At 53.2% G+C, this 16,771-nt stretch overlaps 1 protein-coding gene across 2 annotated transcripts in view; it reads left to right on the forward strand.

The window, feature by feature from the left end:
• Positions 1-16,771, forward strand: part of KIF26B (kinesin family member 26B) — a 406,845-nt gene that overhangs the window by 387,271 nt on the left and 2,803 nt on the right. For both annotated transcript variants that reach the window (XM_019730870.3, XM_019730871.3), the window contains 4 exons: positions 2,407-2,569; positions 3,563-6,977; positions 15,408-15,610; positions 16,119-16,269. In XM_019730870.3, coding sequence (XP_019586429.3) covers positions 2,407-2,569; positions 3,563-6,977; positions 15,408-15,610; positions 16,119-16,269 — 3,932 coding nt within the window. The remainder of the gene's footprint in view (positions 1-2,406; positions 2,570-3,562; positions 6,978-15,407; positions 15,611-16,118; positions 16,270-16,771) is intronic.

The raw sequence follows: 16,771 nt of genomic DNA on the forward strand, positions 1-16,771 counted from the left end.
AGACCAAGTTCACTGATCTCTATCTACCTCAGCTGCTCTGGAAAGTGCGGAGGTTAACACCTAACGTGCATGATGACGCTATGGAAAAGTGGTTATATCTGTGGATTCACAAGAGGATGACTGATTAAATTAAAAGAATATAGTGAACAGTGTTGTGAGGCTGAAAGCCACAGAAATCCACGGTCATGATACCCAGGGTCAGGAAAATGGTAAACCCTGTCGCTGGTATTTTATTATAAAGAAATGGTGTGTATAATTCATTATTTGTAAGAAATATGGATTAAAGAAGGTATTGTGACACAGAAACATATATGCACAGGAAACAAGGTTGTGTGTTGATCACCTGACAAAATGTTGTGACCAGAGGTGCTTGGGAACCTCAACCATGAGTTTCCCCAGGGAGCAATGGCTCCTAATTCACTAGCACAGTCTTCACTGAGACTTAATAGGAGGCAACTACCGTGAGTAATAAGAATCAGCTGTATGTGATCACAGCTTAACCCTGATGGAATCTGTCCTCCTTTTCACACAGTGAAGACAAAGCCCAAGGCTCATCCGGGGCAGTGTCTCTGCCAAAAATGTCTGCCAGGGATGTCTGGCCATCAGCTCTGCTGGTGTCTGTGACATCCAGCTGCATATATGTTGAAAGGAGGTAATGTTTAGATCCGGGCCTCCGTTCTCCTCCATATCTGCATTTCTTTTCTCTCTTAGTTTGGGCGGCTATAACACAGTACCACAGACTGGATGGCTTAAACGACAGAAATTTATTTCTCCCAATTCTGGAATCTAGAAAGTCCCAAGTCAAGGCGCTGGCAGATGCAGTGTCTGGTGGGGACCCACCTCGTGGCTCGTAGATGTCCATCTTGTTGTCATAACTTCACAGGGTAGAAGGGGTGTGGGAGTTCTCTGGGGTCCCTTTTATAAGGGCACTAATCCAGTTCATAAAGGCTTCACCGTCACGACCTAATCTCATCCCAAAGGTCCTACCTCCTAATACCGTCACATTGGGGCTTAGGACTTCAGCATATGAATTTGGGGAAGACATAAGCATTCAGCCATAATATTCTCTGTCCACCACTTTTATCACTAATTATTTTGCTTGAAGGGAAATGCTGATATATTTTTTAATTGCCCTGGAACTGAGCCAGAGTGAGCCCAGTAGCCCCAAACTGACACTTTAATTGGTCCCAGATGAAAAGGAGAAACAATTGCCTTAACACTGGTCTTATCTCCCTGAAGGCCTATGCAGGTCACGTGTGAAATGATTTCCCCCATTTCCAAGATCTAATCCCTGCTGACAGCGGCCTGCGTCTCACACCGAGTCTGCAGAGTTGGATAGTCCCTCTCTAGGGAACTCTGCAGGGGTGGTTGACTAGCAGCCTGACAGGGACACGGATGACAGGACAAACTCCTCTCACCTGGCATTATAAACACAGCACAGGAATGTGAGCACAGGGCATGGGAAACAATGGGGCTGCCTCCGCCTAGGACCACGGAAGGCTCCAGAAATGAAATGACGTTGGGCAGAAGTTGAGAGGATGCATATTGGGGATGACATAAGCTGAGCCTTTTAAAAGCGAGGCAGGAAAAATGTTGGGACAGTATAAGAATGGAACAACACAAGCTATTCCTTCAGGTCATTTTTTAAAGAACATAGAAATGCAGTCTGTAAACTCCTGGGTCTCATTACCACCACGCAGGGCCCTGGCTCCGTACAGTACCTGCAAAGCCCCATCGGAGGCCTTTCTAGAAAGTTCTGTGCTCTGTTTGCTAATTGAGTCAGTGCTTGGGCCTATGTCTGTGTTTTGTCACGTATCATCAGGGACAAGAATCCCTTCATTATTAGTCTGTGCAAATATGAGAGTTCAGAGACAATAGCAATAAAATGACTGCAGTTCCTTGGCAGAAGGAACTTGGCCTGTCTTACAAACACATAGATCTTCAGTGCAAGTTCATGGCCGGGGAACTACTTCTTGTGGCAGGGATTGCCTGCGTGCAGACACTCACAGTAAAGGACCGTGTGTACAGACAGCGTGCCGAATCACCAGTCACAAAGCCATCTCTCTTCATCCCTTCCTCTGGTTTCTATCCCCAGGTCTCATTATGTGCAATGTCATATGCATGCACACAGACGCACAGGAATACCCATCACAGCCAGGACAGAAGTGCCAAGGGAGGTGTTTTGCATGCATTCTGTACTTGGGGTTAGATGCACTTGCTCAGCTGCCAACTACAAATAGCATGCTAGAAAACAATGTTAATTAGTATACGATTAAAAAAAAAAATGAAAAAGAAAAAACACTGCCCACAACAAAAAAAGCCATGTAGAGAGGCCTGAAGTCCTGCCCTGACAGCCAAAGAGAAGCATGGTCCGCTAATGCAGCCTTAATCCACTTTGTTTGGCAGAGAAAGCAAGCTCACCATGCTGCTCCGGGAATCCCTGGGGAACATGAACTGTCGCACCACCATGATCGCTCACATCTCGGCGGCAGCCGGGAACTACGCGGAAACCCTGTCCACCATCCAGATCGCCTCGAGAGTCTTGAGAATGAAGAAAAAGAAAACGAAGGTAAGGAGCTCGCAGGGGGTGCAGTAATGAAGGCGCTTTGGGAGCCCTGCCCTGGAGCTGAGTCAGAAAGAGCCCAGTCAGGGTTTCTCATCCACGAGCACCAGAGGCAAGGGTGCTCAGGGTCCCCCTGGGGGCTGGAAAACCCGAGGCTGATATAGAAGAAAGTCACTTCCTGTCCCTACAGTTGGTGCTTTCCCAGTCGTCCACCTGGACCCCTGACAGGGAGCGCCTGTCCACTTTACATAGTTCAAATGGATGGCTACTTTGAGGTGGAACATTTGGGAGGGTGGGAAGCATTCACAGTGTACCTCTCACCTGCTTTGGCCCTCTGTAGATCCAGACTGTGTCCTTCCACTGGCTGACCCCAAAGAGGATTGTTAACTTGCTGCTCACGTGGCCCCATGCTCCCTGTGTTTCCAGGAGGCACTTTCAGGCTGCCGGGTTTTGCTGGGTGGGCCTCGTTGTTGGTTGATGGTAAGAGTCTGCTAACAACCAGCAGGCTTATTTTCCAGACAGAGGCCACGCCAGGACAGACAGTAGTGGTGTGATAAGAATGTTTGAGAAGATAATCACGATGGTCGTCACTCTGCTCTAGGGCCAGCTGGTGACGTGTGGGGCTTTCCCCCTTCCTTTTGTAGCTTTTCTTTGTAGAAAACGAGTCTTGCCAACCAGTGTTCTGTGATACCAGGTGCCACTGATGGCTTGGGTGTGCCATGTTGGTGACCCCGTAGCCCTTCGGAGGTCAGACCTAGGTTGGTCACCTCCTTTCATGAGCAGCCTCTGTTTCCCCATGTGTCATGTAAGGGTTACCCTTCGCATCTAAGGCCATGATGTGGAACATGGGACCCAAGCCTGGCATGTCCCAGGTAACAGCCCACATGCAGGGAAGCCGACCGGGGGCCTGGAGAGCCTCCGTCCAGTCAGCAGGGCCGGCTCCCTAGGAGGGCTGTCTTGGAAGGCTCCCCAAGCTAAGTGTTCTCCTCTCGCTCACAGTACACGTCAAGCTCCTCTGGGGGAGAGAGCTCCTGTGAAGAAGGCAGAATGCGCAGGCCCACCCAGCTGAGACCCTTCCACGCCAGGGCCACGGTGGATTCAGACTTCACGATCCCTCACCTGTCCAGTGACCCCGACTACTCTTCCAGCAGCGAGCAGTCCTGTGACACGGTCATCTACATTGGGCCAAATGGCACGGCCCTCTCTGACAAGGAGCTCACTGACAACGAGGGCCCCCCAGACTTTGTCCCCATTGTGCCGGCCCTGCAGAAGACCAGGGGTGACAGCCGGCCTGTGGAGGCTGGAGAGGCCACGGCCAGCAAACCTGAGAGGGATTGCCTGAAGTGCAACACGTTTGCCGAGCTGCAGGAGAGGCTGGATTGCATTGATGGCAGTGAAGAGCCCAGTAAGTTTCTTTTCGAAGAGCTGCCTGCCCAGTTTGGGGCAGAGCAGGCAAGCAAGTGTCCCCCGTTAAGCCAAGCGGCTGGAGCAAACCCGTTCAGTGAGTCTGATAAGGAAGATAATGCGTCAGACGGCCCGCTGAGTGACAGAGAAGGCACTGACGCCCTGGCTTCCAGGAGGCAGAGGAGTCGCTCGCCTGCCCCTGCAGCCGTGCTCACCAACAGCCCCCCTCCTGCCTCGCCCAGGAGCATCCCCGGCAGCAGCAGCCAGCACAGTTCTTCCCAGCTCGTGCAGAGCCCCAGCCTCCAGAGCAGCCGAGAAAGCCTGAACTCCTGTGGCTTTGTGGAAGGCAAGCCCAGGCCCATGGGCTCCCCGCGGCTGGGCATTGCCAGCCTGTCCAAGACCTCAGAGTACAAGCCAGCCAGCTCTCCTTCCCAGAGATGCAAAGTCTACACGCAGAAGGGCATCCTGCCTTCCCCTGCCCCCCTGCCTCCCTTGAGCAAGGACTCCGGCACAGTGCCCAGCGAGTCCCTGCTGCAGCCCGAGGTGCGTACACCTCCGGTTGGAATGAGCCCCCAGGTGTTGAAGAAATCCATGTCTGCTGGGAGCGAAGGGTTCCCCGAAACCCCTGCTGATGACGAGCCTCAGGCAGCAACGTCTCCAGATTCCAAGAAGGAGATCGTCAGCACCACCATGGTGACGGTGCAGCAGCCGCTGGAGCTGAACGGCGAGGACGAGCTGGTGTTCACGCTGGTGGAGGAGCTGACCATCAGTGGGGTCCTGGACGGCGGCCGCCCCACCAGCATCATCAGCTTCAACAGCGACTGTTCCGTGCAGGCCTTGGCCTCGGGCTCGCGGCCCGTCAGCATCATTGGCAGCATCAGTGAGGACCTGGAGTGCTACTCCAGCATGGCTCCGGTCTCCGAGGTCAGCATCACGCAGTTCCTGCCCCTCCCGAAGCTGAACCTGGACGAGAAGGGCCGGGAGGCAGGGAGCAGGCGTTCCTCCATCAGCTCCTGGCTGAGTGAAATGAGCACAGGCAGTGATGGCGAGCAGTCGTGCCACAGCTTCATAGCCCAGACGTGTTTCGGGCACGGGGAAGCAATGGCAGACCCTCCGGCCTCCGAGTTTGTCGGCGGCCTCCAGAACACTGCCGTGGTGTGCCGGGAGAAGCCAAAGGCAGGCCCCGATAATGTACTCATCTTGTCTGAAATGGGGAAAGACTCTTTCAACAAAGCCACCCCCATCAAAGGCTGTAAGATCTCCACCCTGGGCAAAGCCATGGTCACCATCTCCAATACGGCAAATCTGAGCAGCTGCGAAGGGTACATCCCCATGAAGACCAACATTACGGTGTACCCCTGCATTGCCATGAGCCCCCAGCATGTCCAAGAAACTGAGGCATCCATGGCCACTGGCGGCTCAGCCTCCAAAGCAGCCCTGTCCCAGGAGAGCAAGGAAACCAGTGCAAAGAAAGAGATGACATTCGAGGACCCCTGGCTAAAACGAGAAGAGGAGGTAAAGAGAGAGAATGCCTATCCCAGTGAAGGAGAGATGAAGTATGAGGGTGCAGCCGGCCCCGCCAAGCCTGAGGCCAGAGCAGAGCGGGAACAGGACAGGAAGGCCAGCCCCGGTGACAGGCTGAGCAGCAGCAGCGGTGAGGTGTCTGCCTCCTCTGGCACCGACAACTTCAGGAGGGTAGTGGATGGCTGTGAGGTGGCCCTGCCCAGCGTGCCTGCCCAGAGCCCTGCACATCCCAACAAAAGCCTGAAGTCCAGCAGCCTTCCCAGGGCTGCTCAGAAAGCCAGCCGTCAGGAGGAGCTAGATGGCATCTTCTATCACTGCGCCCCCGAGACCAACGGCATTGGGACGGCTCCGGGCATCCAGCCCTCCAAGGCAACCCTGGAGAGGAAGGTGGCATCACCCAAGCACTGTGTCCTGGCTCGCCCCAAAGGGACGCCCCCACTGCCCCCCATCCGAAAGTCCAGCTTGGACCAGAAGAACCGGGCCAGCCCCCAACACGGTGCCGGCAGCGGTACCAGCAGCCCCTTGAACCAGCCCACGGCCTTCTTGGCCAGCTTCCCGGATGAGCCGAGCGGCAGGGTGAGGGATGCCAGCAGCAGCAGCAAGCTCTTCAGCGCCAAGCTGGAGCAGCTGGCCAGCAGGACCAACTCCCTGGGCAGGACCACCGTCAGCCACTACGAATGCCTGTCGCTGGAGCGGGCCGAGAGCCTGTCCTCCATGAGCTCCCGGCTGCACGCCGGCAAGGACAGCACCATGCCCCGCGCGGGGCGGAGCCTGGGCCGCAGCGCCGGGGCCTCGCCCACGAACCCGGGCCCTCCACAGTCGCAGTCGGCCGGCGCCTCTCCCAAGGCCAGCCAGTCCAAGATCTCTGCCGTGAGCAAGCTGCTCCTGGCCAGTCCCAAAGCGCGCAGCCTGTCCACCTCCACCACCAAGACGCTCAGCTTCTCCACCAAGTCCCTGCCGCAGTCGGTGGGCCAGAGCCCCACCCCGGCCCCGAGCGGGAAGCACATGTGCTGGTCCACGCAGTCGCTGAGCAGGAGCCGCGGCTCCGGCCTGGCTGCCAAGCTGCCCCTGCGCGCGGTCAACGGGCGCATCTCCGAGCTGCTGCAGGGCAGCGCGGGGCCCCGGGCCTTGCAGCCGCGGGCCGGGCCCGACGACGAGCGCGCCGGGGGCCCCGACGACAAGCCGGCGGCCGTGCCCCTGCTGCCGTCGCCCTACAGCAAGGTCACGCCCCCGCGGAAGCCCCACCGCTGCAGCAGCGGTCACGGCAGCGACAACAGCAGCGTGCTGAGCGGGGAGCTCCCGCCCGCCATGGGCAAGACCGCGCTGTTCTACCACAGCGGTGGCAGCAGTGGCTACGAGAGCATGATACGCGACAGCGAGGCCACCGGCAGCGCGTCCTCCGCCCAGGACTCCATGAGCGAGAACAGTAGCTCCGTGGGCGGAAGGTGCCGTAGCCTCAAGACCCCAAAGAAACGCTCCAATTCAGGTAGGCGCCCGGGCACAGGGCGTGGGTGGGTGGGGGGCAAAGGGCAGGACATGTGGCCCGAACCCCACTGCTGCCCTGTCCTGCGGGTGGTGTCCAGGCCCGTGGGGTTGACACTTGGTCTCTCCTTTCCTCACAGCCTGTCACCCTGTGAGCCACAGCTGGGGACAGAGCTATGCAGGGTTTCACTGTAAAAACCGGACCTACTATTTGGGCGTCAATAGACCACAGGGTTGTGAGTGCCCCTCTGTCATCAGCCTGGTGAATGTGTGGGATGCTTGTGGCAACCAGGATGCCCACTCCACACTTACCAGCGGTGGGAGTAAAGCTACCTGTTCCTTTGTGGGTTCCCTCACCCTATGCCCAGGTTTGTCTGCTCAAGGACCGAGGTTCTAGTTGCTTAGAGCTTCCTGAGGGGTCAGGTCAGAGTTCCCTCATGACCTAGTGGCTGCAGAAGCTGAAATGGGGGGCTGGTGGCCCCCAGGACCTTGGCAGCCTCTCTCTGGAAATAGGAGGAATCACGCTATGTCTCATTGAAAGTGCAAAGGGGGAGGCCCTTCCTCCAGTAACCCCCCACCCCAGCCTCTAACACACAGACACACTCATGGGCCATTATGTATGCACACCCACCACAGGGCCTGAAATGCACACACACACACACACACACACACACACACACACACACCGTTACTGTGGGACTTTGCCATGTGGCCACGTGTGTTTGCATGTCACAGAGAGCTTTCATATACTCCAATGGAGTGGCTTGAATCTACCAATCCATTTTGTTCTTTCAATATCTTTTATTCTTTTTTTCAAGACTTGCCTTTTTTGGTTTGGCTGTTGCACAGGAGTCAAGAGGAAGAAAAACTGTGTAAAATACCTGCCTGGAGAGGGGACAGCACATGTCCTTGCTCTGGCACTCCCTCCTGTGACAGAAGCTGTCCTCTGAGGGTCTCGTGTTAGGTTAGGCTGTTAAAGGAAAATGGTGTAAAATAAATCGCCAGCCTAGGTGCCAGGAGTGGGATTTACTATAGAGTATGGAGGGCATGGGACCTCGGTGAGCAGCTGTAGATCCAGGGCTCCGTAATGGATATGGAAGTGGAGATATGCTCCTTTCAGGTTAGGTGACCTTGTCTCACTTATTTATTATTATTGTTAAGAGAAATGCTGGCTGTCAGACATGATCAGCATAAATCAAAAGCAACTTCTTTAAAAGTTAAAAGCCATAAAACTCCTCACAGGAAATTCCTGGCCAGATGACTGGATTTGACCATTACTTAGAGGTGTTTGGAATTGCAAAGGAGAGAGGCAGTTACCTTTTATCAGAGATTGCTTTTGGATTTGGAAAGTTTGAATGCTTTGGTTACTTCCTTCGTAAATATGAACTGGAACTACATTACTAGGAAGATGTCCTTGAACTCCCTGAGTGCTTCGTAGTATCTGTAACAGTAGAAACAACCAAGGTCACTTAGTTCACCTTTCCTGGAGATCCATGTTGGTGGCGAGTGGATGCAGGTGGGCTTGTTGTCCTGGCTATAACATGGAGCAGTACGAAGACTGAGGTAGAAAGCAGGAAACTTGGGGTCTTGGGCTGTGTGACCTTCAAGGAATGACTGTCCTCTCTGGGCTGCAATTTTCTCACCCAGAAGTAAAGTGAGGGCGTTGGTAGAGAATCACGATGGTCTCTCTGATGCCCACATTGTAGGAAACGATTCAAATATATAAACAATATTGGTGGTGACTCAACTTCCTTCCCATAAAACGATCCATAGTCAGTGAGGTTTATTTTCAGTTGTTAAATATTGATCAGGCCCCTTCTTTGTTTTCAGAGCTCAGTGACAAGGAAGTTTCAGGAGTGGTGGGGGAGGGGCAGGCAGCGGGGAAGACAGGCCACTGTAAAAAGTCAATGATCTGATTGGAGAGAAAGGACAAAAAGTGTGGGACAGACAACCTTGAGCCGAGGCGCATTGCCAAATCCCGAGCGGTGGAGTGAGACGTAAGTAGAGGAAGCATTTAAACCAAGGGAGGGCCCAGAGCACCAGAAGAAGGCTTTGGGGAAACACTGAGCGTGGCCCTGAGGGTGCTTAGGCAGAGGGTATGGAGGGCACTGCAGGCCCAGGCAGTGATGGTAGCACAAGCTCGGAGCAGCAAGAGCCTGGCCTTAGGCAACAGAATGAGATTATATCATCGGAGGCGATATTCTTAGTGGATGTAATGACAGAAAGAAAATTTAAGCCCAGCTGAGGTTATACCTCGAACATCTGGCAACTATAATAAGAATGATCGTGCAGTCGTGCACACCAGATCGACGGGGATATGTCCTGTGTCATTGGGCCATTTCATCGTCGTGCAGACATCATAGAGTGTGTCCTTACGTAAACCCAGATGTGTCGCCTACTACACATCTAGGCTACATGGGGCAGCCTCCTGAGTCTAGCCTACAAGCCTGTACGCCGTGTTACTGCAAAACAACACGAGATTAAATCAAGCACAAGAGAAAATGATGCAATCAGGAGATGTAATAAACACAAGACGTATGAGGCTGCTGCTGGCATAAGCCGTGTATTGTTTTATAGCAAAGTCTTTTTTTATAAGTAGAAAAAGTACACTCTAAAATAACAGTAAAAGGTGTAGTAAATACATAAACCAGTAACATAGTTGTTCGTTATTACCGAGGCTTGTGTACTGTACATAATTGTATGTGCTATACTTTTATACGGCTGGCAGCGCAGCAGGTTGGTTTACACAAGCACATGAGTAATGCATTGCACTAAGACATTTCACTAGGTGACAGGAATTTCTCAGATTCATTGTGACCTTATGGGTCTGCCCAGAGGAGAAGTCTGTGGCCCCGGGCACTGGCTCCGTCTTATCTCCAGCTTGGGAAGAGTTTACTCTCCAGTTAAAGCTCTAAGCAGACAGTACAGCTAGCACAGCCGTTCATGGGCCAGGGCCTGCGGAGCTGGCTCTTGTTGGTCAATAAAACCGCACAGATCGATCCTCTCTCTCTGCCTCTCATCTCTGACGTCTTTGGTTCCTTTCAAGTCAGTGCACTATGCGTTCTGATTCTCTGTCTTCCTAGTGCCCGTACCTTGAATCAGAATGAAGACAGTGGGTGGTGGAGGGAAAGCGGATGGTGATGGGTTCTCGGGGGTGGGAGTTTGGGGGTGGACAGAAGCACATCCCCTGAGGAGTGCTGTGAGGTGTCAGCACTCACGTGCCCTGTTACCTGAGATTTGACCTAAGAGGCAGCATCTTTGCACTCAGTGTGGGCACTTCTGTCTGGACTCAGTGGTGTCTCCATTGGAAATCCCAATGTCAGGCCTGTCCCCTGAGCCACCAGTGCTGCAGAGGACAGAGTGAGATGGGCTGTGACTGGTCAGTGGCCCCTTTTAATGTATGCAGCTGGCCGCCATGTATTAAAAAGGTGAGGGTGGTTTCAGCCTCTGTTTAGGGAGAGGGAATCTGGTTGAAAGTTTCATTAAAATACCAGCATTGACTTTCTGAAGTAGAATCGGGGCCATTTCATATAGCAAAACTATATTGGCGGTTATCAGCTTAAGTGTATTTTTATACACTCAACTTCTGCCCATCTGGATTGAGTGCTGGGCTGATGAGCAGGGATTGATCGAGAAAAAGAAGGAATCCTGACCCACGGGCATCAGGAGGAGGCTGTTTCAGGATGTGTGATCCCCAGTCAGACAGGCTGTGTCCAATGGGGCCCCATGCCACCATTGCCCGGCTGACGTGCTTTCCCCACAACTTCCTTACCACGGATGCCCCCTGACCTTCCAGCAACTGGAAGGAAGCGGTCACTGGCAGAGACTGGGCTCAGGCGGAAAGCTGGAAGCGTCTGCTTGAGAGGTGGAGCTGGTGGAACATGCAGAAAACAAAGAAATCACATCTATGTGAGGACCCAGACTAGGTCCTGTGACCAGGCTTCTCCCAGTGATAGCATGGCTTGTGGGCACCATTGCTTTCTGTGCCTTTCCGAGCAAAGTAAGGGCACCGTCTCTCCCTCTGAAACTTCCTTCACAGCCTTAAACGCCATTTCCTCTAGTCTGACCATGTGCCCCTGCCCTAGTCCTCAGCTTTCCCCATTGTACTCTAAGCAAGGCTTGCAGTGCACCTGTGGAAGGCATGAGAGAGGGTGGAAGGGCTCCTCAGTGGGCGGCACAAGACGTGCTCGATATCCGTTCATTCATGGTAACCAAATTCAAAACTCTGAGAAAAGCCATGATACCCGAACACGGAAGCCTCGCTCCTGGACTCCAATCCCTTTAACCTTAGGTACTCACTTCTCCCCTTGGCAGGGAGTGATGTGGTGAAGAAGGTGGAAAGGTGCAAGGTAGCATGGAAAGAAGGCAACGGGAATTAGATAGCCTTTAGGATATTTCTGTTAAGCTATCGCAGCCCGTGAAATGTCATTGTCTGTTCGGGCTGGTTACCTTCCTATCTCCCCCGTCAGGGTGATCTCCACTCCCCTCCTGATCCCCTGGAGTGGGAATCGGAGGGAGAGAGATGGTGGCCCTTGTTCCAGCTATTTTCCCATCTGGGTTAGCCAGACTCCAAAGTGGACCCCAATGGTTCCTGCCTCCTGGTATCCACACCCAGAATAGTCCCCTCCTATACTGTAACAGGGCTGGTCTCTGTGTCCAGTAGAGTGAGACGGAAGTGATGGGATGTCAGTGTCAAGATTAGGTTATAAAAGACGCTGCTGCTTCTGTCTTGGGTGCCCTTTCTTGCTCTGGAGACAGCCATACACAGCCGTATGGAGAGGCTCCTGGGTCAATGAACTGAAGCCTGCCCAGCCGCCACGTGAGTGAGCTTAGAAGTGGATGCTCCAGCCCATCAAGGCCTCCGATGATGGCAGCTCCATCTGATAGCTTGACTGCAGCTCACGAGGGACCCTGAGCCAGAACCACCCAGCTGAGCTGCTTCCAGATTCCTGACCCACAGGAATGTGTGAGAGAATCAATGTTTGTTGTTTTTTAGCTGCGAGGTTTGGGGTAATTTATTACATAGCGATAGATCACTAATACACCACCCATCCCATGACACTGCTCAGTTCCTCCCTTATGTCTCATGCCAGCGGGTCCTTGGAAGAGTCATCACAAATGCCTGACATGTTTCCCCAGCTGGGGCCCAAACACTGAGACCCATTCCATTAGGACCACTTTTAGAGAGGTGCTTCCTGATGTGTCCTCGGCATCGGGGGAGGTGAGGAGCAGGACTAGTCACCCTCACTAGGGTCTGAGGACACATTATCAAACCCAGAGAAGAGAGCATCACAGGAGGCCCTTCACCAGTGCTGGCCGCCCAGAGGAATGAGGGCTGCGGGGAGGCGAGGGCCCAGTCTGCACCTGCCTAATGCCCAGACTCTCTGCTTCCCACACCCCTTTGTCAGCCAGAGAACTGAACACCCTCTGCTGATGCTGGCCGTGCCTCAGTATCCCCAGAGGTTCTGCAGCAGCGCCACCTCACAGAGGCCGGAGCTAAGGCCCACAAGGCAAAGCGCTTGGCTCAAAGCCAACTAGCTTGCTCAGAACTTAGAACAAAACAAAACTGTTCTCTGGTTCACTTTTATTGTAAATGTCTTGGACGCTAGGGAGACAGACGTTTACTTTGCTCTAGTGGATGATGTTTCCTGGTTTCATAAATCAGTGTGTGTGTGTGTGTGTGTGTGTGTGTGTGCAAGATAAAGATCTGGACTCTACAGGGTGAGATCAGTCGTGAAACCCAGATGCCTAGATGACACGGTATACGTCACAGAGAAAATTAACTGCACTCAGCGTCCCTCACTGCCCCCCTCATGCCCTGACCAGCCAGGTGGTGCCAGGACTGCCACCACCATGGGGCGCTTTGCTTGGTCCTGATTCCCTGGAGGAGACAGTGAGAATCCCGCCCGGTGTCTCGGCCCTCTTATTCCACCTCAAAGAAGTCTGGCTCTTTTTCTCCATCTGAGGTTGTGGTACTTGATGCTTTCCTTGGCCTCAGCAGGTCTCTCAAAGTTGGAGAAAAGTAGAATGTCTCTTTCTGGAAGGGTCATCAGGCCATGCTGGCTCAGCACTTGGCAGGCAGAACCTGCTAGAATTAGGGGGAGCAGAAGGGAGGAGGATGGAGAGAGAGTGGAGGAGAGAGGGCACTGACTGCTCTGACCACCGTGGTGAGCGGTGCCGTAAGGACCCCACACTTCCAGGAGCAGCCCACTGATGCCCGCTGCCCATCTTCCAGGCACTCCAGCAAAACCAGGACTGTGCAACCTTCCTGTTCTCAGGGCTGCCTAACCACGGGGTGCAAAGCTATGGCTCACTCCCCTTCATTCTCACTCAGATCTGACTTCGAATGGTGCCTTTATCCATTTCATTGGAAGGCAGAATTAGATAAAGCCCGAACTCAGCTAGCCAAGGCTTCAGGCAAACCCACCTTCTTTCCTCAAGCTCAGGAGGGGACCACATATCACCTGGGAATAAATTAGATCAGGCTCCCTTCAGCTTCAGGATAAACCTGTTGGGATGGCATCAGCTTTCCCAACCATCCTCCTTCCCAGGAGAAAGCAAGTCTCCTAAATGCTCCTTGCCCTCAGAAGGCGCTGCCAGGTCGGTGTCTCAGGAGGTAGCTGTTCTTTGGGGTGAGGCAGCAGCATGACCTAGCCTCTCAGGCCCAAGCTTCCCTTCCAAGGGGCCAGGTCTGGAGCGGCCCCACCACCTCCTGCTGGGAGAGGAGCTAGAACCAGTGGAACAAACAAGATAGTCGCCCAAAGAAAGGGATAGTTCCTTTCCAGACCTGGATGAAAAGGTTAGGCCTGTGCTTAGAAGGCAGGTCATGGCTTCACTCACTCGTGCCACCAGTCAAAAAAAAGGTGGTGCTTGGTGCAGTGGGTCCCCTGCCCTGCCAGTCCTGTGGTGTCCTAATTCTCTTTAGACCTGCTCCTAAGGGCACAAATCAGCATGGCATCGCTCTTTATACTTCCCAAGTTACTTCCTGTGTGTTTTTCATCTCCCCAAATTGATTATTGATGCTCAGGGAGCAGCTACTCTGTGCCAAGTTCTGTGGTATTTAATCGCAATACATCCTTTGGGGGATCATTTATTATCTGATATTTTTGCTATTTTGGTGGAGAATGTGGGCAGTGGATTTCTTTTTAACAAGGAAACACTGAGACCTTGGGCAAGTGACTTAAGTTCTTTATATCTTAGTTTCCTCTTCTGTGAGAATTCAATGAGATACTAGGTTTGCCTGTGACAGAAAACTCCCCAGTAACAATACAGAGATTTATATCTCATGTAAAAGTCTTTGTAGGGCATATTTAGGGCAGTAGAAATGCTCTGTATGATGCTATAATAATGGGTACGTGTCATCCTACATTTGCCCAAACCCCTAGAATGTGTCAGAATGTAAACTATGGACTTTGGTGACCTGATGTGTGGATGTAGGCTTATCACTTACAAGAAACGTACCTCTCTGCTGGGAATGTTTGTGGTGGGGAAGGTTGTGCCTGTGTGAGGGCTGAGGGTGTATGGGACACCTCTGTACCCCCCTCTCAATTTTGCTGTGAACCTAACAATGCTCTAAAAAATTATCTTTGGGAAAAAAAAAGAAAAAGTCTGTTACGTGATCATGTAAAAAGTCTCCAGAGTGCCAGGAATCCAGGCTCCTTCTGTGCTTTGTTCGGTTGTTCACAATCTTCATCTCGTGGACCAGCCATCAGGCCCGCATTTCATCCAGGACAAAGGAGAAGAGCAGACCCTCACCCTTTACAAAAACTTTCTAGCAGCGGCACGTAACACTTCTGCTTGTATTGTGCTGGTGGGAGAGTCAGTCGCACATACCACACAGGGGCAAGCCCTCCATTCCAGGGGGCTGTGGGCTCTGCCACAACTCAGGGTCCCTCTTGCCCAGGAAGAAGGAGAGCAGGCTGAGGGGGCAGCTGGGTGTCTTGTTACCACGTGAAAAGCATGGTGAGGAGGGCCGGGCACATGATCAGAGTTTTCCATAGTATTCTCGTTATCAGTAAATAAATAGTGTTTTCCGGAACTCCTGGTACTACAATGCCAACACTACGACCCTTTTTTCCCAACACAAATGTCTCTAATCTCATCCAAGCACATCTCCATGCTGACGGCGTGGCCAGTGTGGCTCGCAGTTCTACACGTTGTGTTTTGGTGCGTGTGCTCGTGTGTGCGTGTGTGTATTTCACAGGTAGAGATTGGGGGTGGTTCTAAAGGTGAGGCCGGGGTTTCCTGAGCCTCTGGAGGTAAAGCCTAAATGCGTTTAATGGCGTGGAAAGCTTGAGGTGCGTGGCAGGAGGTGGGTGTTTCAACGTCCGCTGTGCCGCGGACCCCCCTGGGGTGCCTGTCATCCCCCAACCGTTTGCATCAAGAGAACATATATTTTAAAAACTGAAATTCAAAACGAGTTACCCCCTCGTAGGTTCTCAGAGACGGAGGCTCATCCCAGCGCTGTCCCTTGACACCCCCTCCCCGGTGAGGAAACCCGCCAACAGCGCGGCGGTGCGCTGGGTGGACGGCCCCTTGCGCAGCGCCCAGAGGGGCCTCGGGGAACCTTTTGAGATTAAAGTCTATGAAATCGATGACGTGGAGCGGCTGCAGCGGCGACGAGGGGGCAATAGCAAGGTGAGCCACCTCCGCCCCACACAGGTCCCCGGGCAGGTCCTCGGGGCAGGGATGGGGGCAGTGCCCCTGAGAAGGGCCTGAGACCCGGGGAGACTCCGCAGCAGGCTTCTGGTGTGGGTGGGAGGCCGTGGCTGATGCCAGCACAGGACTTCAGGGAGCTCCCTCTTTCTCTGCCTGAAACATGGTCAAGGCTCAGAGGCTGGGGAGCTGGCAGTCTTGCAGGCTTTTGTGGCTCTAGCTTGGAACACCAGCTGCCTTCTCCATCTGAGCAATGTCCTCCATAGTCTTACCCTGTGGTTGGGTTGTCTGAGCTGTCACAGCTGAAATTCGGCTGGGATGGCCCAGGTCCCTCCAGAACTTCCCAGTGACAAGCTCCTTTCCACTGACTATGCATAAGCAGCCCTTTCCAGAAGAGCACCCTCTTGGAGTGGGCTGGGAGCGGGCTGGGAGCTAAAGGTTCTTTTCCCTTCTCACCACCACCCGTTTCTCCTTCTCGTCTACCTGCCAGGAGGTCATGTGCTTCAACGCGAAGCTGAAGATTCTGGAGCACCGCCAGCAGAGAATTGCCGAGGTCCGAGCCAAGTACGAGTGGCTAATGAAGGAGCTGGAGATGACCAAACAGTATCTGATGCTGGATCCCAACAAATGGCTCAGCGAATGTAAGGCCCGTGGTTCATTTGCATCCCTGCGACTACGGGGTTCACCAGCTAAACAGTCTGGTATGCGAGCCAGGGTGATCCGGACACAGATGGTGCCTGTGTCTGACTCCCAGGGCCTCTGATGCCCATCAAATGGAGACACTTGCCCTGAGCGTGCAACCCCACTCGGGTAGGGGGAGGGCAGATGGGATTGGTGGGGGCAGCACGGGGTGGTGAGCGTTGCTCTTGTAAGATTCTTTTGTGTCTCAGTCCAAGGAACCTGCAAATGAGATTTTCCCCCTGCGTGTGGCAGAAGATCACCCAGACAGACACGAAGGCTACATTACAAACTGCTCCTGGGCCACAAGATCATATTGCATATCTAGCCTGAAATAGACAAGAATTTATGGAGGTCTTAACAGGGTAGATGGCACAATCCTAGAAAAGCCTCACTGAGGATCCAGAAAGCAAGAAAAACACTTTTGAGTGGAAAAAAAAATAACATTCACCGGGTTATTTCCAT

The sequence above is a fragment of the Rhinolophus sinicus genome, chromosome 6, assembly GCF_057876585.1.
Source record: "Rhinolophus sinicus isolate RSI-liver-muscle chromosome 6, RSI-T2T, whole genome shotgun sequence".
NCBI classification, from domain to species: domain Eukaryota; kingdom Metazoa; phylum Chordata; class Mammalia; order Chiroptera; family Rhinolophidae; genus Rhinolophus; species Rhinolophus sinicus.